Below are 21,933 nucleotides of genomic sequence, written 5' to 3' on the forward strand. Positions count from 1 at the left end.
ATCTCTGTGTGTGTGCGTGTGCAAGTGTCTTTGTGTCTGTCTGTCTGGCTGGCCTTTGGAGACAGGATCTGTCTTTGGCCCAGGCTGACCGTCCTTGGTCCACGGCCTCCTGAATTCTGAGCTGATGGGCACACACAACAGGCCCTCTGTGTTTTAGGAGGGGGTCAATCAGAGTGTGGTCTCCAAAGGATGCTGAGCTCTGCTGACTCTACAGAAGCAGTGGCTGCTGCTCAGAAAGCTAGTCAGATGTTGTCTTTCAGGAATAATGGAGAGAGAAGCCAGTGTGAGGATGGGCAGGGCAGTGCAGAAGGCAAGGCCAGGGAGAGGAGGAACTGGACCTTGTTGCTGAGGGACTACGGAAGAGAGAAGAGTGCTGAGCAAAACGACCCAAGGAAACCTCCAGAATGGGGTAGCCTTGGAGGGATTAGGAAAAGACTTCAGACCTTCCCAGTGCCTCCGAACTGGTCCCCCATCTTCTCCAAGGGAGCAAACCACCAGCAATCACTGGGCAGTGTTGCTGAATTTCACTGACCTAGATTCCTGTTTTGGGAACTGAGTGACACTCAGACATGTCCAGAGGACAGCTGCCCTGGAGGACATCCAGCATCTAGCCTGTGAGACACTAGCGGGGCTGGCTTCCACTTCAGTTTCCATTGGCAGCAACTGGGGTCAGCATTTGCCCAATTGTGGAGTCTCTGCCATCCTTCACTCTCTTCTATCTCTTTTTCAGTTTGTGTTTATTTACCCATAGTCAGAGCTCATCCAAAGAAAGGAAAAGTGTGTTGCATATCTTCTATCTCTACCAGTCTCTGGTTTGTTTTCTTGGCCTAATCAATTTGGCAAAATATTTTAAAAAAAATAAATAAAAGGATGAGGCCGGCCTCGTGGGCTGAACCACCCATCTCAGTGTGGCCCCTGGTGCCCCTCGTGTTCGGTGACCCTCTGACCATGCCAACCGCAGCACCTCTGGTGTGGAAGGGATTAGGAAATGTGTCGGTTGAGTTGGAAGGAGGGCGGTTGAGCTTTGGGTTACTGATCTTCTGAGGAAGTCACATGTGTTAAATGCCACTGGTGTTGATGGGTGCCCTGTTTCTTGGCTGAACATCAGTAAAGCATGTGGTAAGAGACAGACACTAGATGGGAGGCGGTGTTAGGCAGGCGGTGGAGAACTTCCTCAGCCCCGAGCGGCCGCTCCCCCACAAGTCCCCCACTGCTCACCCCGCTCTGTCCTCACTTTACTGTTTTTCTTATTTTCATCTTTCAAAATGTCACCTTGGTCTGGCGATCTTTACGAATATTTCTAAACCTTGTTTTCTGTTACGGACCCTGTGTTGGGTTCCTGTATTTCTCACGGCATTGTCTCCAAATATAAAAGATAACTTTGGAGACAGGGCTCAAGGGCCCTTTATACTTTTATGCAGTAGGACCAGGTTCGAAGCTGTGACCACGTATTTACCCAGAGGTGACTCATAGTTACAGAGATCAAAATAAAACAAATCACAACTAAACAAAGGTACTGAAGGACTCATAATTTTGCTGTGTGCTGACAGAGGTTTCTGTCCCGCCATAAAATCATTTCACTGATACTTCATAACTGTAATTTTGCTACTGTTATGAATCATAATATAATATCTGATATTCAGGATACCTGATATACAACTTCCAAAGAGGTCACACCCCCCAGGTTGAGAACCATGCTCTAGAGTGACGTCTCTCTAGGCATTTATAAAAGGCGCCCTAACATTAGCACTCCGGTTTACCGCTCTAGCTGGCAGAGAGACCTGGGAAAATGGAGCCAGTCAATCGGGCCGATTAAAGTCCTCATGCAATAGCTGACTTTATTCAGACCATCAGACAGTTTGTACTCTGAGAGTTAAGAAGAGTCACGTGAGCAAAGTGTACAGTCACAAGGCGGGCTGCAGTGGCATATAAACAGATAACAACGGAGAGTTGTAGTGAATAATCTGACGTAAACTCACTCCTGTCCACTATAACTGGGGGGGGAGGGGCGTAAAAGCTCAATCCAAGAACAATTCAGTGTTTTTTAAGAAACTGAGGTCACAAGAATCTTGTCTTTTTTCTTCGAGTTTTCTCACAAGCACTCAGAACTCGCCTCACACGATTCCTTTCCCAGACCGTGTTCCTACATTCCCCCAGACAGAAGGAACAGAAGTGGTAATGAAATGCTGGTTTTTCTCTAAAATGTCCTGCTTTTTTTTCTAACGGGACATGCTATTTTCCATATATTGCCCTTCTCTGGGTTGGTAACATTTATGTGTTAACATACATGCATCAGCAGTGAGTTCTTATTCCGCGTGTCATTATTAGGCGTGGAGACAGACCCTCTCCTTAAAGTCTGCCTTCCTTTCCAGGCCGCCATCCTGCAGCCTGAAAGCACACAGATGCCGGGGCCCACGCAGGAGCAGTGCAGGGAGGAAGGAAACCCAAACATTTCTTTGGATAAGGAGGTTGTTCCCACCCCTGAAGTTTGTCAGGGAGGATTGGGGGAGGATTTCTAGAAAGCTGACTGAAGTCAAAGATTCCCTAACCAGCATGCCCACACAAAAGGGCAGGGCACAAGTGCCAGCTGGAGGCCCTTTCACGCTCTTCACCGAAGCCTTAGCTCTGAAGGAGTGTCTTACAGGGAGCTGCAACAGGATAGAGGAGGATTGTAGGAGTTGGCAAAATGCTGAAGTACACTGCTAAAGACCATGCTTTATTTAACATTCAACAATTATCAATTGAATGCCCACCATATATCAGGCAGAGCCCTGTGTGAAGGGTCTCCCGAGAACTTGCAGTAAAGAGGTCACATTATTTGTAGTGGAAGGCTGAAGGTATGTAGCTCACTGGTAACACATAGGCTTTGAATGTGTGAGGCCCCGGGTTCAATGTCCAACACACACTTATACACTCACACACGTTCATTAACACACTAATACACATTCATACACAGTTATACTCAGCACACACACACACGCACACACACACACACACACACACATAAACATAGTGGGAAGTGGAAAATGTTGCTTAATAAATCAGTTCATCATAGCCAGTCTTCAGCTTCCTTCCATTCTCTCCTTCCATATTACTCATTAAACCTTGAGTTTCAAATAAGTACATTGTCACTTAGAATAAAATCCACATTTCCCAGCACTTCAGAAGGTTTCAAACAAAACATTAGAGACTGGGCCTCGAGCTCAGCTGTAGAGCACTTGCCGAAGCCTGCTGAAGGCTTTGGGTTCAATATCCAGCACAGACAGAGTAAAAGAAATACTGATTTTTTTTTCCCTAGCAAGTAATAAAAAAAAATCCCTATAGTTGGGGACCAGGCATCTGTGTTTTTTTTAAAGCTCCCAGATGGTTCTCTTGTACAGCCAGGTCTACCCCAAATCGCAGAGCAGAAAACAATTGAGTCATGCCTCCTTGTCCACTTAAATTCATTCCCAAAACCAAAACAGATAAAACCTGCATCGAAGCCTAGGCTCTGGAACCGACTACAGTGTGCAGCCATCTAGGTCAGTATCGCCACCGAGATTCTTCATTCTGAGCCTCTGGGAAGTAGTCTTGATAAATTTCAAATCCTGCCCATGGCTCAAGGGTTATTCTCGGTTTTCTGTACAATGGAATCACCAATGTTCCCAATACCTCTTCCCCGTTCTCTAACACTGATGAAGGCCATATCCAGAAACTAAGATTAGGGCTTATTTAGTGGGGATTTGGGTTTCTTTTAAAAAGATAATGATATCAACTGTTCTCCCAAATAGCAATCAGTTTCTCATCAGGGATCTTACTAATGGGAAGAATGACTAGAAAAGAGGGGATCGGCAGGCACGCTGCTTGCTCTGCAACCATGAAGACCTGAATTTGGATACCCAGTACCATGTAAAAGCTGGGTGTGGTCATGCATGCCGTTAACCCCAGCCCTGGAAAAAGTGAAGACAAACAGATCCCAGGGGTGGGCTGGGAAGCCACTCCAGCCTAATAGGCAAGCTCCAGGTTGAATGAAAGACCTTGTCTCAAAAATCAGAATGTAGAACAATAAAGGAAACCCTCCAAACATCGATTTCTGGCTTCCATCACATGAGTGTGCACAAGAGCATATATACACATGTATAAACACACACACACACGCACACACAGAGGTAAAATTTTTAATAAAGTAAATTGTATCCTAACTTGAAAGTTTGCTTTCATTCTCTCTCATTGTTTTTCTTCCTGTTTCTGAATGAATTTGAGGCTCTCTCTTCAAACAGTAACTCTCAGGCAGAGGCGGTTTGCTCTCTCGGGGGCTATTTGGCAACACGTGGAGAGATTTTCAGTTGTTGTAGTGTTGGGGTAGGAAAGGATATGACTAGCATGTAGTGAGCAGAGGCCAGGGAAGTAAACGGCCTACACTGAACAAGCCAGTGCAAACACTCTATACACATAAAATAATAATGTAAACATTGAAAAATATTTTTAAAGAGTCTAGGAAGGAGGGGAGGCTCAGCCCTTAAGAGCCCTGCTTCTTTCCCAGAGGACCTGAATTCAGTTCCTATGTCAAGCAGCTTACACCCACCTTAGCTGCAGCTCCAGGGGATCTGACCCCTCCTGGCCTCTGTAGGTACCCTCTCATGTGTACGCATACACATATACATGTAAACAAAAGATAAAAATAGGTATGTTCTTTAAAATAGCTTTGCGGACTGGGCTAATAGCCCACACCTGTCATCCCAGTACTAAGAACGCTGAGGCAGGAGGTTGTAAGGAGGCCGCTTGTCTGTTTCGGCCACCCAGACTCCAGAAATAATTGAACAGAATCTTTATTATTTGCAATACTGTTTGGCCAATAGCTTAAGCATATTTCTGGCTAACTCTTACATCTTAATTTAACCCATCTCCATCAACCTGTGCATCATCACGAGGTCGTGGCCTATCAGCAAAGTTTCAGCGTGTCTATCTCTGGCAGCAACTCCATGGCTTCTCTTAACTCCTCCTTCTTTCTTCTAGCGTTCAGTTTAATTTTCCCTGTGTACCTCTATTCCATGCACGTGCCCAAGGCAGTTTCTTTATTAACCAACGGTATTCACAGCATACAGAGAGGAATCCCACATTAGCAGAAGGATTTTGAGATTGAGGCTAGTTCATATATAGAGATACATAGTTTGTATATATAGATATAGATATATAAAATCTGTCTCCAAAATAGTCTACTAGAGAAAAAGTATTATATAATAGTTTCATGATTAAAAGAACTGTCTGAATTTATATAATCATACTTTACCCCATTTCACAAAGATTATAAAAATACATAAAGTCTAACAAACGACAAGTAGAATTACAAGGTAAAGGTCAGATAAAGAAGGTGAGAGCCAAGTTAAAGATGGCATCCTGTGGTTCTCACTTCATTTTCAACCATAGAACAATTGGGCTTCAAGCATCCGATCACTCCACATCAACAGAGAAACACTTTATCTTGCCTTGCATATTTGAAAGCGCCAAGGAGTCTTGGCTCCCATTTCATAAATCCCGTTTTATCATCTCGCCTTCCAGTAACTATAATATTGCATCCCATTAGTGCATTTTCAAAACTGAACATCAGTTCCCAAATACAGCCTGTCTGTGGGAATCAAAATTTCTGCAAACCAGATTTCAAAACTAAAGTTGTTATGGCGTTGATAAAAAGTTGAGATCAGCTTATAGTAGCATTCCATGCTAGGCCACTTATGCTAACATCAATGTATAGTAACCTTCCACGCTGGGCCACTTATACTAAAATCCAGAAATCAAGTCCCATAAAGCTGGTGCTGATAGGAGCTCCTACTAGCCTCTTAGAACTGACTGTGAAATCTGGAAGAATTTTAAAGTTAGTTGTTAACCATAACTGCTGTTAACTATTAATTCCGTGGCTGGGAATGTGGTCCACACTTGGAATCCCAGCGTGTGAAAGGCAGAGACAAGAGGATTTTAAGCTGGAGGCCAACTGAGCCTATATTCGTCATCAGCACTGTCTCAAGATTAAATTTTAGAGATGGCTCACCCAGTGGTTAAGAGCTCTAGTTGCTCTTCCGGAGGACCCCAGTTCAATTCCCAGCACCTGAGTAGCAGCTCACAATTGCCTGTAGCTCCAGTCCAAGGGGATCTGATGCCCTTTTCTGGCCTTCATAGACACCAGGCACATACATGGTACAGAAGTATCCATGCGGATAGAGCACACACACATTTTTAAATTAGATTTTTATATACTTAGAATTAAACAAATTATATTAAAACCAAGGTAATAAATATCCAAACTTCTAACTTCCTGGGTACATTACTGTATTGTACCCTTGGCTGTGTTCTTGGGGTTATTTGTGCACGTTATCTCTTTGTGTAACAATGATGTCACTTGGGAAGCTGACTGGCGGGGATATTTATTCTACAGGGATCAGCAAGTGTTAGGAACTGAGATTTGACTTGTTTTATAGACCACCTAGGCCAGGGCTTCTGAGCTTTGCTACTCACAACTCTTCCACCTGAGAAGTTCTCACACAGCCCTGGGTAAACAGGTAAAAGAGATAGATATACAAATTAAACATTTGCTGACAATAGATTTTGAAAAAAAATATTAAAAGTTCTTTGGGATACATGTATTTTACCACTACTAAAAGGTCAAAGCAGTTTTGTGCTCTGACAAGATGGGTATGTCCATTTGTCTAACACAATGCAATGCAAAGATCAATAATTCAAAACTTACATGCAGCAAAATGATAAATGTCATTGTTTTCTGTAATTAAACCTTGATGTTTCTGTAAGGGCAGGAAATATTGCATGCAGAGTAAAGATTCTGCTGTTAATAGCACACAGTTATGGCAAATCTGTGGTGTTTCTCGTGGCCTTCATTGGCAGTGCAAGGGATGACAGCATTGTGGTGCAAGGTTCATGTTTTTGTGTTCAGGTTCAAGGCTTCAACACCAAGTCATGTAATACAGTGTGGGCAGGCATTGCTAGAAACACCTTGGATTCATCATACATTTGGTTTTGAATTCATTTTTAGCTGTTGTGCTATTAGAAACCTTTTACTATTGCCAAATAGAAAATGACCCTCTGACAGTCAGTTACATGACCCCATGTGGTGTCAAACCCTTAATTTAAGAACCTTTGGTCTAGATGTAAATGGTGGTAAAAATCTGAGTTAAGTTAAAAAGTGTGTTAATCCAGAAATAGTGGTATATGCCTGCAGTACTAGCTGCTGCATGTAAGGCTGGCCTCAGTCACATGGCAAGACCCCATTCCAAGTGGGGAAAGAAAACTTCAAAATGTGTTATGTGTTTAGCCTTTCCACGGAGGGAGGAATGATGAAATCTTCTTCCAGGATTCGGGACGATTGCACAACTCATCAGAGCGCTCACTCCCATCATCCCAAACAGAATTCCAGTATTTCTTCTTTGTGTCCGTGGTGTTACTCATTAGCATAAACAGAGCTGTTGACCAGCAATGGCTCAGGGACACCACTGACCTGTCACTTCCCTCAGATACATAAGTTCTGCACGCTCAACAAAATTCTATGAGAATCCATCACAAAATTACATTTCCAGTGAAGACCATTGAACATTCTAATGTTTCTTATAAACTGTGTGTCCATCCTCATAACAAACATAAATATAATCTGCTTGGCAGAAGCGTGCCCTAATTTATCAGTGCAAGCACTTCTGAAGACCCAGGGGCTAATAAGTGGGTACTGTTTTCTTTTCCTAGCTGCTGGGGTCCAGAATAGTTACATCAATTTATATGGGGATCCCACTAATGATTTTCTTTATTCTGATCCAGGAAAAAATAATTAGGATGCTTTTCTGAGTGCATGAACTCTAATCTGCGGGGAAGCCTTCCGCTGCCAGGCGGGCTAGACTGCCAGTGTGGTTTCTCAATGGCCAGATTGACCCAGGATGTCATTGTGAATAGGGTTTGGCTATTTGCCGTTTTTTACCTTGGCCCCTGCTCCTCTCGGCTCTAGAGAGTGTAATGGCCTTCACCCACTCCTTCTTCCCTTTCAAAAGCTTTGCTCTTTCTTTTACTTAAAAAAAAAAATAGTTTCTCAGACCTCCTCCACCGTCAGCCACATTAAGAGAGTCTGGTTTGGTCGCCTGTTCCATCAGTCCCATTCCAACTGGACTTGGTGATCTCCCGTTAGTTCTGTCCCACTGTCTCAATGGGTGAATGCACCCCTCACGGTCCTGACTTCCTTGTTCATGATTTCCCTCCTTTTGCTCCTCATCAGGTCCTATGGGCTTGGACTCTTCAGCATGGACGGGCTCACTGTGAGCCTTGTCAGTTTGGTTGCTCACCTTCCTGGACTTAGGGGGAGATGGGAGGACCTTGAACTTAACATAGTGAAGGGAACCCTGATGGCTCTTTGACCTGGAGAGGGAGGGAGTGGGGGTATGGGTGGAAGGGAGGGGAGGGAAGGGGGAGGAGGAGGGAAGGAGATGGAAATCTTTAATTAAAAAATGAGAAGAAAAAAATAGTTTCAGAGAAATCAAACCACATGAGGCCAGACACAAACTCAGATGGCTTCAAATACCAGACTGTCTGTAGCAAATGTATTTACACACAAACTTTTACGAATATATAAATGCCAAGAAAATTCTATAGGAAAATGTATTCCACCAGACGCTGCCAGTCTTTCATGTGACAAGATGGTAGTTTGGTGTGTCAGGATGAAGGTAGGCATTTGAAGACACATGCATCCAGGCTTGAAACCCAGATTGCCTGTCTAAAGGAGGGAATGACCTCGCACATATTACTGAATTCTCCCCACCTTGGCTTACATTCATGTAAGGAGAGAGATTATGTCACCACATACACAGGGTTTCTGTGAGAGAGAGAATAAACACACCAAGAAGTAGAAGTTGGATGTTATTTCCATTCTTCCCAACCAACGAAGATGCCTAAAAATTAGCTGCCTCTGAAACCCAGAGAATTAGCCATTGGTGGCGGGATTTAGGTTACTAGGATAGCTAATCTTGTCACCCTCATAGGATCTAGAACCACCGTGGAAACATACTTCTGTTTGAGTCAAAGAGAGTGTGCCCAAAAAGATGTCAGGGAAGTCCTGACCTGAATGTGGGTGGCAGCTTCGGATGGGATCAAGTCTCAAACTGTGTGCAAAGAAGAAAGCACCAAGCTCCAGCACTCAGGTACTGACTCTGGACACAGTGGCAGAGCTGTCCCTCGGCCCTGTACCTTGCCTTCTGCACCTTGGTTGACTGATCCCTTAAGCCGTGAGTCAAACTGGAACTCTTCCTTTCTGTGAGTTACTTTGTCCAAGCCCATCAGGGCATAAAGGAGGTGATGGTGTCTGCATTGGCCAGATCCGAGACGCTTCCTGTCACAATGGGCAGCAGTTAAGGCAGAAAGTCATGACTAGTGACTGTGAGGGCTCATCCCTAAGTGAGACATCCATATCACCCTGTCCACCAAGGCTCAGGGAACACTGCAGAATGGGGAGCAGAAAGAACGTAAGAAGGAACGAGAGAAGTCCTGTGGAATGCTATCCTCTGCATGTGATAGATGCTTTTACAAAGCAGGGGTTGCTCGTAGAAGATCAGGACAGTCAACGCTCCAGCAGGGATGAGGAAGAACTCTTACAGCCCGCCCCTAGCTGAGAAGCCATTAGCAGTTGATGGCTACTACGGGATAGGGTCATTTTTCTTTGGGAGTGTGGCCATTGGTAGGTTGCCCGGGATCCATCCAGTGATTGGCCCCACACTCGTGCTCATATGGGTAGCGCTAATTGGATGTGGTGGGTTATATTTTTTAAAGAAAGGAGGCAGAATAAAATCAGGAAGAGGAATGTGTTGGGAGTATTAGGTATATTTATCAAGCCGAGCCTCTCTGCCAACACAAATAATCCCAATCAGACCAAATTCGACCTAATAAAAGATGCCCACATTTAATGTGTTGCTCCCCAGTGGTCCCGGAGCCTGGCGAGGGGTTGAGAAAAAGACAGCAGGAAGACCACACAAAACCTGGAGACCACGTGTTCCTTTTCTGGGCAGTACACTAAATAGCTTGTGAGAGTGGTCCTGACCCTCCCTGGGGAGGGCTCAGCGCTTGGTGGGCTTTCTCGGAGGTGGAGTCCAGACCAAGGCAACTCCCAGGGGGAGGGGGCTTCCAAAGATGGATGCCAGGTATTACATTGGAGAAGGAAGAAAAGGGGTATGGGGTGAATATAACCAAAATACACTGTATACTTACTTTGAAACCATCAAAATAAATACAAATATTATTTTTTTAAATATATATCTGAAGCCAGGCAGTGGTAGCACACACCTTTAACCCCAGTACTCAGGAGGCAGAGGTATATGGATCTCTGAGTTTGATGTCAGCCTGATCTACAAAATGAGTTCCAGGGCAGCCAGGGTATTATACTGAGAAAACCTGTCCCCCCCAAAAAAAATTAAAATAAAATAAAATAAACACACATCTGAACTATGCATAGTGGCATATACCTTAATTCCAGACCTAGGGGGGCAGAGGCAGGTGTATCTTCATGAGTTTGAGGCTAGCCTGGTCGACATAGTGAGTTCTAGGATAGCCAGGGCTACCCAGAAAAACCCTGATTCAAAAAAAAAAAACAGAAAAGAAAAAGAGAGAGAGAAAGAGAGACAGACAGCTTTGGACTCGAGGTGTGGCCTAGCTGTAGAGCTCTTACCCTGGGTTTAATCCTCAGTACAGTTATTTACTTAGTTGATTAGATACGTGGATCTCAGGATGTGTTCATTCTGAGCTCATCTATGAGAGCCCATAAAATGTGAGGATGTGGTAGCAATTCTATAATATTATCCATAATTAAGTTATATTGGCTCAGCCCTAAGAGGATTGCCTGGACGTAGAGACTACTATACATTGCCAGGCTTTCAATAAACTCCTGATGCGTGATAAATCAATAAGAGTTATTTCAGATACCTAGTAGCAATAAGGAGTGATTGTGCATTGTATACTGTATCTCTCAATGTGCTCTATTATTAATTGCTTTTCATATTGATTTCATTTTAATGTCTTGAGACGAGTACGTACATATATTATCATGGGAAGATCAATTGTGAGCAAGCCAAAAATGTGTTTGGAATATTTCCTAAACATCTTTAAATACCTTCTTTATCTCTTTGTCTCAGTATATGACCAATTAAGTCTTAAATTGTTCTGTCCAACCGTACAGCCCAGGATTTTTTTTTTTATGTAATTGCTGTAATACAAAGAAGGCATGAGTAAGAGGCAGAAAAATGGGGCTGCCGTCCAATCCTTCCAATGAGAAAATTCCCAGAAATGTGGGAACCCGCCGGAAATGCCTTCAGGCTGTGCGCCAGAATGTTCCCAATGGTTCCCACTGTTTGTGACAACTCCACTCTGGGGAGCAAGGCCACTCCCTCCAAGCCAGCATCTGTGAGAGAGACACAGGGATGCTGCTGTGGCCAGGCCAGTGCCCAAAGCCCCTTCCTCTTTAGGACCGTGTGCCTTCTTGCTGAAGAAGGTGCCTATGATAAGAGAGGGTTGGCCTTCCCATGCTTGGCATCACTGGATTGTCACCTCCAGGAGGCAGCTCTTAGAGTGCCCTTGCATCTCTATTGGTCACCTTACACAGCCATTGTGCCTAGCCCTCAAGGGGACACCTCATGATGCCTGGATCAGATATCAATAGCTTCCAATCCTAATTATTACCATTCTAATTAGGTTACTCAAAGGAAAATAATTATTCCACTGGAAAAAGTCAGATACAGCATTTGAAATGCAGCTTGCCTTTGCAAACCTTCCCCCACAGACTGAACAGTATAGCACTTAGTTGGATTTTTCCCAGTTGAGCCTGTGGCCTCTCAGGATATAGAGGAATCTGGTCCAGGAGGAATTTGGTGACGTGTGGAGAGTTTAGGTGCTCTCTGCTTCCGTTCGGGTGTGCGGTGCTCCAAGCAGGAAGTTCAGTGCTTACTGTTAAAGGAACACTTTACCAAGAATGCTGGTACACAGCCACTTCCTCCACCCTTAAGGAAAAAAATGCTGGAACACAAATCAGCCCAACAGCTGCATTCTCGGGATGCTTAAGACAACGTTCATCTTTTCACAAGACTGAGTAGAAGAAGAGAGAAAGGGTTGGTTGGCCTTGCCTTTGCGTGGTCCCTGGGACCCTGAGCCCTTTGAAATGCTGCCCTACCAGGGTGGACAGTATAAGTTCATCTTTGTAGTATACACACATGCATGCATGCATGCATGCACGCATAAATGAGTGCACACACCCACACATGTGCATAGCATGAAGAGATGTGATCCCCGAACCTGTCTCTGTGTGTGCCCTGAACAGCAGATGCTCTACTTTGTGTGCATACGTGTGCCTCCTGCACCCAGCTGTAAGTGAACAGCAAACCATTTCACTGTTCAGACAGTAACGGCTCACAGGCCATGAAAACGAGCACTCGGACAGGAAAAGGGAAACCTGGTTCTCAGCTAACATGGCAGAAATTCTTCGTGTCTAGAAGGAGCAACTTTGTCTTTTCCGTGAAAAAGAAGGGTTGGTTGTTTGTTGTCTACAGTACCCATTCCGAAGTCTTTTACGACGACCAGCAGAATGTGGAGCTTTTGCTTTTTACTTTGAGGTACTGTTCACAGCTCCACATGGAGTCTGTTCATTATTAAAAGTCATTTCTTATGGCATGGCTTATAACTTGCCACAAAACGATAACCAAGACGGCCTTGATAAATTAATTGGAAGCTTCTCCTGAGGTAGCTCTGGTGATTTTGTTAAGGGATTTATTTTAAGAGGAACCCTCAGTAGAATTTATCAGTAAATTGCTTCATATATCTTCACCATTAAATTATTTCCCCATTAAGAAAATTATAATTCTCTTCTTCCCAGTAATGAAAGAAAAATGAAACTATCTTCAAGCTATTCTGGCTTGGATGTTGGCCATTATGTCAGTAATTTCTGGAATGCCCCCCTCAAAAGCCATAGTGCATAGAGCTCAGAAAAGGTAATGAGGAAAAGCAGAGATTAGAATCTCAAATTAATGCTGTCAACTGAAGAACACTCAAGTAAGGACCAAAGAAGGAGATGACTGCTCCCTGAAGGAAGCTAGTGCGGGGGAGGAACGGAGCAGGAAGGAAGTCTAGGCTCTCTTATTGGCACTTCCTGGAGTCTGCAGTCATGGAGACTGTATGTTCCCTCACTGCTGAACAAAGAGTGAGCACTGAAAACGGTCTTTGTGCCCTGTAGTCGCCCTTGGGCTCCTGTGAGTCAGATGGACAGGTGGGAGATCTGTCCATCCCGCTCATGTGGAGAGAAGAGGCGGGTGAGGTCTCTGATGTGTGGTCTAGCTGTGCTTCCTTTTCTCTCAGTGTAGCTTGTGTTTTCTTCTCCTGTAGATAGAAAATGCAGTAAGTCGTCTGTTTACCAGGAATTCAACTACAAACCCGCGGTGGGAGCATCCCACCTCTGTGTACTGAGCCCAAGCCTGCCCATGGTTCTCCCAGGTACTGGGGGGTTAAGTCAGTAAGCATGGTGGTCTCTTGGAGGTCCCCAGTCATGGAGGCCTCTGCAGTGCTTGGTGCTGTCTCAGTGGTGAGGGTGAAGGACAAGGCACGTGAGATGGTTAAGAGGGACGTTTTAGTACTCGGAATTGGTTTAAATCTCAAAATGGACCAAAGACTTCGGTGTAAGACCAGCAACTTTGTAACTACTAAAAGAAAGCAGGGGGACACTTCAAACACAGGGCAGGCTGAGGGAACTCTGGCTCATCAAAAAATAGAAAGGCATGAAAGGAGAAGAGGGGCTGGTCAGAAAGAGAAAGGAGGTCGGCAGGAGTGGACAGGGCAGGAGAAGGAATGGGGTGGTGAGTACGATCAAAATATATTATTTACATGCATAGGCATGTCATAGTGAATTTTGTTATTATATGTTACTGTATGCTAATAAAACATTAAAGTAGAAGCTTTGAGACTAGATAGAAAGTGTCAAGTGTTTACCCTGGTACCCCACCTTATTAATGTAGTATAACTACCTACTCATACCTATGATGTCCTCTAAATCTGGGCCTTGATTTTAATGTATATGTATACAGATAGAAAATTCTGTATGTTTGTGCATGTTTATGGCCACCTCTTACTGATCATTCTGATGACTGTAGTGATCTGTCTTCCCTAAGACTGGGGCAGCCATGTTTCCTCAGCCAAGAATGTCCTCAAACCTCCAGCCAGACCTTCTGCACCTGACCGGCTTATATACTGCTGGTGTGTCTTCGGAGCATAAGCCAAAATACAAGTCAGTTTTAAAACTTAAAAACAGAAACAAGCACAAGCTTGAAGAGAATGAGAATATGAGCCAGGTGGTGGTGGCTCACGCCTTTAATCCCAGCACTCAGGAGGCAGAGACAGGTGAATCTCTATGAGTTCAAGACCAGCCTGATCTACAGAGCAAGTTCCAAGACTGACTCCACAGCTACTGAGAAACCCTGTCTCAAAAAAAAAAAAAAAAAGAAAAAGAAAAAAAAAAAAGAAAAAAAAAGTGGAGAGAGAATTAGAACACTTGGTTTTCTCCTCCTGGTTCTGGGTGACTGGAGGTGACATCCGAGAGCCTGAGATACAGGAGGATCTTCCAGGTCTCTGTCCCTTCCTAGTGCCTTCCTCCATGTGTGTGGGCAGCTCCACTTAAGCCTGCTTTGTTTGTTTTTATAGATCATGCAGCAAATGAGTGACCATCGCTATGACAAGCTCACTGTGCCTGACGACGTGGCTGCCAACTGCATATATCTAAATATCCCTAACAAAGGGCACGTCTTACTGCACCGAACCCCAGAAGAGTACCCAGAAAGTGCAAAGGTAAAATCGCCATCGCTGCTAGCTTCTCTGGGGACCCACATATCCAAACACTGGGACAGCGGGAAGGCTTGTCGAAAGCAAAGGGGCTGCTTATTTACTTCTCCTTCGTGCCGTGCACCCACAGTGGTGGGGATGCTGCTGCCTGCTACTCAGAGGTTTCCAGAGAAGAACACCAAGGGTTGTGGAGATACCTTAACCGCTAGACTTCTGGCCACGCAAGCGCAAATCCCCGAGTCGAATCCCCACCCCCACACCACCGCACTGCGCACAAGCAAGGTGTAGTGACAGCACCTGTACTCCCCTTGCTTGAGAGGGAGAAGCAGGGAATTAGAAGTTCAAGCCCGACCTCAGCTATACAGTGAGAGTTCATGGTTAAGCTGGGCTACACGAGACCCTACCTCAAATAAATAAATAAATAAATAATGAAGAGTCCCTTTCGCCCCCCCAAATCCATGCTCCAGCTCTCAGTGTGCATCCAGCGTATGCCACCTTAGGCAGAGCCATTCACTTTTCAAGGCAGAGGGACAGAAAAGGGTTCTGGAAAGAGGGGACCGCACATCCTGATGGTAGGAAGATCGGGCAGGAAAATATGTGGCACACTTGCAGCCAGCCGGAGTCTCTGCACCTGGCTTTTTTCCTAAATGAAGGAAATCCCCCTTGTCTCAGGACACTCTTCTGCCTTGTTACTTCTCTCTGTTTCATTATAGAGTATATAACCAGCTCAGCCCCCGAGTCAGGGTCTCTAACTTCTAGGCACTCTGAGCTCAGCTCTGCCCAGAGCAATATGACATTTATAACAAATGCTATAGAAGGACATTTAGTGGTCATTGATTTTGCTTTTTATGTCTTATGTTTTGAAAAATGCGGCATTGTTTTATGCTATTTGTCTGAGTGTGTGGGGTGCGTGTGTGTGGGTGTGTATGCATGTGTGGGTGCATGTGTGCTTGCATGTGTGGGTGCATGTGTGGGTATATGTGTCATGCATGTGTGGGTGCACACATCATGCATGTGTGGGTACGCATGTCCATGCATGTATGGGTGCATGTGTGCATGCATGTGTGGATGCATGTGGAAGCCTAAGAACAACACTGGATCTTTCCTCGGGGGCCACCTACTTTTTGTTTGGGGTTATTGTTTTGTTTCTGGGACAGAAGTCTCTCCCAGGCCTAGAACTCACCAAGTAGGCCAGGCAGACTGGCCAGCAACTCTGGGACCATGCCACAGGTCTCCACTGCCCTGTGCTAGGTTACAATGTGCATCACCACACCCGGTTCTTTCTACATGAGTTCTTGGCAAAGGTCCTCATGCTTCAAAGCACTCACTTTACTGACCGAGGAAAGCCATTTCTCAGCCCTTGCTCTACTTTTTGCATAGGCAGGACTATGTTAGAGTAGGTTCATCCTCTAGTCCTTAGTACCATGAAAAGAGGGTTGAGGAATGGGGAGGCAGTTTTGTTCTCTTACCATAGCAGAAGTCTGAACCTAAAGAAAATAGAGGACTCCCAACCAGACGAGGACTAAAATAGCTCCTGAGTGAACAGCGGATCTTACACTCTGCTGTGCTGGGATGGTTAGCAATGCAGGTTCCAGGGCTCCTAGCCTAGAATCTGCGATATGAACAAGTTGCAAGTCCATACAGCCTACTCGGAGGACTTCATGCCTCCTCAGCCTCATTGATCACCTAGCAACCAAATGTCATTCACTGCCTCTCAGTTCAGCCCTGAGTAGAATACCATCAGTAACCCCCTTGTTCACCGGGGTCTTAGGGGCCAGACACTGTGCTAAGCATGCCTTCAATGTGCTCGTTAGTCCCAGCAGTGGCCCTACGGTAGGCATATCTCAGCCTTCCAGAGAGGCACAAGCTTAAAAGGGATGTCACTTAACTGGAATGGCAGTAGCAAGTTGATGGGACTGGATTTGGAGCCCAGATGGCTTCTACACTCTAGCTGAATTTTTAAGGTACATGATGTTTCTGAAAGAATCAGGGCAGGTTGTTTTTAAGCAGTGTTTTCAAGTAATTTTGTTTTTTAAAGTGTGTTTTTGATCACAGGGGAAAAAAAATCCGTGGACTGATAATTAGATGTTTTGACACATACTTTCCACTATGGTTGAAAGATGATATAAAATTCGCACCTATAATTTAAACATAGTGTGACCGGCAGTGCGCACTTAACTTACACACTGTCACAGTCTCCCAGTAGAGTTGGTAAGGAAAGGAACATAAAAGTGTAGTCAGGGTCCGTGAGAGTGAAGAGAGGGAGGGATGTTCAAACTAAACACACAGCCGGGGAGTTTTGATTATCGCTTACTCTAGGAACGACAAGGGCAGAGCAAAGGCACCTTGAAGTTAAAGCACACAATAAGCAGTATCTGTGGCCAGATCTGGGGTAGGACCGCAGATGTATGTACTTAGGCTTCAATGGCTGAAAAGCAGAAATATATAAAGTGAATTAATTCTGTCCCTGAGAGCGGTGGAACAGGCCAAACCGCAACCTTCTTTCTCCTCTCCTCTCTTGATTCCCGGTATCTGCAGGTTTATGAGAAACTGAAGGACCATCTACTGATCCCCGTGAGCAATTCGGAAATGGAAAAGGTGGACGGTTTGCTCACCTGCTCTTCTGTTTTTATTAACAAGAAGGCAGACTGCTGAGCCCAAGAGTCCCTCCCCGGCAGCCAGTGAGGTGGCCCAAGCCGGGCTGATGACTCCGTACCCACTTCTCTGTTTCCCTCGACAATCTATTGTGCCACTGGGCTACTAACTCTTGTTTACAGAAAACGAAATTAATTCCAGTTTTAATGGCTTCATTTTCCGTGCCCTTCTTCACCTCAGCGGTGGTATCTAACCTGTGGATTGCTAGATGAATTAAACAACCTAGAAAATGCAGAACTGATGAATTATTGAAACGTGAGATTAACAGTGTGGGAACATTCAGTTTAGTGTTTGTTATTAGTGCGGAAATAGCTTAGTTGCAGGGTAGTCTAAAGCCTGTCTTCCTGATCAGCAAGATAAGCAAGGGACTTTTTTTTCTTTTTTGTATCATAAATCACATTTGGTTCCTGTGAAATTCCCTGGCCCATGGATTTTTCCCATTCTCCTCTCTTCTAAAATCCGAAAGCCTTTCTTCCAGGTACTTCCTTTAGCCGTTCCCACTTCTCTTCTAACCACCTTGACCTTGGATTTATCCAAGGTCTTGCAGTCTGGGTGCCTTCCTGAAGGTCCACCTTGGGGGCACTCCTCCTCTGCCCCGTGGCCACATCTCCTGCCACCACCAGCAGCAGCCCTCCCTTCCCCTAGAGAAGCACAGTGGGCCCTCAACAGAACTGTGGCCAAAGTCAGAATGGCTGGTTGGGGAATAGGAACCTCACAGAGGCATCTCCTAATAGGGTTTGCAGGAGACCTGAATGCCGGGAGAGCTTGTTACCACGCCTAGAAAGGTAAATTCAGCCCCAGGTGGTTGATATAGGATGTTAGACCAAGCACCTGGAAAAACCCCTTGAGACATCTTAGAAAGACTGAGCCACATGCCATGATTTTGCCTCACGACTGGTCCTATAAGAACATGGAAGAAAGTCTTTCTCTGCCTCACCCCATCCCCCTTTCCAGCGTCTTTCTGACTCACCTTGAATCTCCTTCTTAGAATCATTATGATCTTGAAAAGTCATTTCCTTGTAAAGAGGCATAGCATCTAAAATGATTGTTGCTGGTTTGGTAAGAGTCAGAGGGAGCTGCCACCACCCATGGCCTAGGAGCACAATCAGGAAATGGTTCCTAAAGTCAACCTCCAACAATGCATTAGTCTCCCTTGAAAAATCCATGAATGTTTACAGTGGAATTTGGCTGAAACTTTCCTCTCTAGCCTTCAGATTACACAACCTCCAGCTCAAACAAAGCTGAAACAGGTCTCTTACCAAGAACAATGTGACAGCAAGGGGGGAGGGCAGAGCATTCCTTTCCTTAGAGCTGGAAGAATCAGGCTAGCCAGGGGCATGGCATTTTACAAGGAACAGGGACCCAACCAGGCACTTCATCAAACTTCCAGTCACTGCTACTTCGGCTGTGCAGCCTGCAGTTTGTCATTCAGTGTTTAAAACTGGGAAGACAAAGAAAGATTCCTTTCGGATCTATCCCTCCTCACCTCCCTTTGTGATCAGTGGTCCTTGTCCTGATGAGCAAACGAGAATTGCCTTTACTGCCTTCCCCCCTCAGCAGATGGAAGAGAGTAACCCCTGTGGAAATCAAGACATCCTTTCCTGCTATTTCTCTTTGGCATTTATTTGACAACTTTCTGAAGAAATATGTTCTGTCTCTTCCTTGTTGCCTAACTTTACACTCATATCACAAGCAAATATCTAACTATGTACATCCTGTGAATGAACCATATCTTGCTCACTATCATATTTCAAAACATCTCATCATGGATGAATAATATGTTTTTCCCCAGGCAAATGAGCCACATAGCCAAGTTAATAAATAAAAAAAAATGGTTCTCAGTGATTATGATGACCCTTTGGGGTTAAATTTGGCTCTACACTGGAAAAAAAAAAAAGGCAGAAATTCTCCACCACAGGAAAAGCAGCCCATTGAGCCAGTATGGGCTCACCAACTTGTAATTGTCACGAGCATTCTGTCTATCATCTGTCTATCATCCTGATTACAGAACTGTTCTCTGGGGTGTGGTCCATTACAAGTGGATAGATCTTTCACTGTGATGATTTCTTCTCCCGAAGGTGGTTTTTCCATCCCTCTTTTTGTTTGCTTCATCTTTCTTTGTGTGTCTTGGGAAATCATTAAGAATCTATGCCTCTACCCCAGCTTCTTCTGCTGCATCTCATATCGGGCTGGCTGCTTTGGGCTCCCTGTGTGAACAATGATGCGGGAATTCAAGATACTTGCAGCGCAGTTGCCTCGCCTCTTTGATGTTTTCTTCAGCGTGACGTTGTCTTGAAAAGGAAAGATGTCATTCCCCAAGTTCCTCTCCCGTCTATTGTGGCTTACAAAGATGGAAACGCTAGCAAGAATGCTTTTTGACATAAAGATATGAGGAATTATATTTAAGTACGAATAAGTCAAGTTAGAATTATTGAGTCAATAGGATTTGGTTTAATGAAAAGATGATCTAGAAGAACACACTATTTGGCATTGTGTCTTTAACTGTGACGGGTTGCTGTAGGAATCCGTGGCAGATCTCTCTACAGTGTGTTAGTTGCTCTTCTATGCTATTAGGAACCAGTTACAAGGCCATCACCTCTCCATCTCTAAGAAGGGAAAATGAAATAGTCTAGTTTAACAGTGTGATTTATGTAGGGTTGCATGTTAGTCTCTGTAATTATCCACTCTTTAACATGCTGCAGGATTCAGACATGATTTCCATGGGTGTCAGGTTTGTGCTTTTTTTAATCTTCTTGCCTGCCATCTTCCAGGCAATGTACGGTTTTCCAGTCTGTGTGCCAAAGCTAGTCATGCCTCCCACAAGCCGTTAGTCCAGAGGAGTTGTGCACCAATACTAGTTTCCTGTTGCCCGCTCCTGATGTGTACCAGTCATGACAGAATAAAGTGTGCATCGTGCTGTGCCCAGTTGTCCGGCTCTTCTTTTCCCCTGTCACGCAGAGGGCCCATTTTAGCTTATGTGGCTCAGCTGGATGGTTCATCTGTGTTTGTTCATGGTGGGAGATAAAGGGAAGTGGCAAGAGGAAGGAAGGGGGAGAAAGGGGAAGAGAGAGGATGAACATGGTCAAAGTTCATGATATCCTTACAAGAAAATGTCCTGATGAAACCCATCTCCATGTACAGTGAATATACAGCAATAAAATGGCTTTGAAATGAGTTTTGTTTTTAATTTAGTTTACAGTTATCATTTTAAAGAAGCTTGAAGGTTATTTGTTATGAGGCTTTTGTAGTCCAATAACTTTTTTCGTCTGAAAGAGCTATGTTTTATTAATTAACAATAACCGTTCGCAGCCGGGCAGTGGTGGCGCACGCCTTTAATCCCAGCACTCGGGAGGCAGAGGCAGGCGGATCTCTGAGTTTGAGGCCAGCCTGGTCTACAAGAGCTAGTTCCAGGACAGGCTCTAGAAACTACAGGGAAACCCTGTCTCGAAAAACCAAAAAAAAAAAAAAATACAAAATATGCTATTAAAGAAAGTAAAGATGTGGGTAGCAAGATAGCTCAGCTGTTAAGGGCACTCACCGCAGAAGCCTGGAAACCAGAATTCGGTCCCCAGGACCCATGTAGAAAAGCACTGACCCCAAAAGTTGTCCTCCAATGTCCACACATGCAAGGTGGCATGTGTTTACCCAGCCACGTCCTCATGCACACACAATGCTAATGAGAAGATGTATGTAAATTTTAAAGACAAACTACCCAAAATTTCATCACCCATAGATAACTACTGTTAATATTTCAGAAGATACCACACATTTACGAATAGATATTCATGTAAATTTTGAATAATTTAACACCCCTGTGATGTCCTGGAGTCTTCTTTGCTCAGCAATAGATTAAAGGCGTCTTTCCACCTCAATAAAGGCAGATGTAAGTCATCAGCTGTAGCACCCCCTGATATTTCACAGGCAGTTACAGTTGACTCCTAATTATACCATTATATTACGTCTGGTGTGTCAACATTGCTATCAGGGCTCATCCCACTATCGAAACTGACCACTTAGAGGCTTCCCTACAGCCCTGTAGTTAGCTCAGTCCTGCCGTGTGGAATGCTCCATGGCTGTGGTCACCAGAGGCCCGAAGCCGGCCTTGATGTACTTACATGAATGCTCTACTATTTACATTAACCCTGACATCACCAATAGGGCTAAAAATGGTTCAGTGCCAAGTACCATCTCTGCAAAACTGTTCTTGATCCAACAGAAAATTAAACCTACATCCAGCAACTGATGGAAGCAGATACAGAGAACCACATCGGAGCATTGGGCTGAGCTGTCAAAGTCCAATCGAAGAGAGGGAGGAGTGAGAAAAGAACAAAGAGGTCAAGATCATGATGGGGACACCCACTGAAACAGCTTACCTAAGCTAATGGGAGCTCGCTCACTAACTCTGGCCTGACTATGAGGGAACCAGCATAGGACCAAAACTAGACACTGTGAATA

The 21,933-nt window shown here is 44.6% G+C and overlaps 1 protein-coding gene across 2 annotated transcripts in view; it reads left to right on the forward strand.

Annotated features, from left to right (window-relative positions):
• Positions 1 to 20,399, forward strand: part of Ddah1 (dimethylarginine dimethylaminohydrolase 1) — a 135,410-nt gene extending 115,011 nt beyond the window's left edge. For both annotated transcript variants that reach the window (XM_038310944.1, XM_038310945.1), the window contains exons 5-6: positions 14,686 to 14,829; positions 17,362 to 20,399. In XM_038310944.1, coding sequence (XP_038166872.1) covers positions 14,686 to 14,829; positions 17,362 to 17,478 — 261 coding nt within the window. In that variant the 3' untranslated portion in view covers positions 17,479 to 20,399. The remainder of the gene's footprint in view (positions 1 to 14,685; positions 14,830 to 17,361) is intronic.
• Positions 20,400 to 21,933: the final 1,534 nt, after the last annotated feature.

Source organism: Arvicola amphibius, chromosome 14 (assembly GCF_903992535.2).
Source record: "Arvicola amphibius chromosome 14, mArvAmp1.2, whole genome shotgun sequence".
Classification (NCBI taxonomy): Eukaryota; Metazoa; Chordata; class Mammalia; order Rodentia; family Cricetidae; genus Arvicola; species Arvicola amphibius.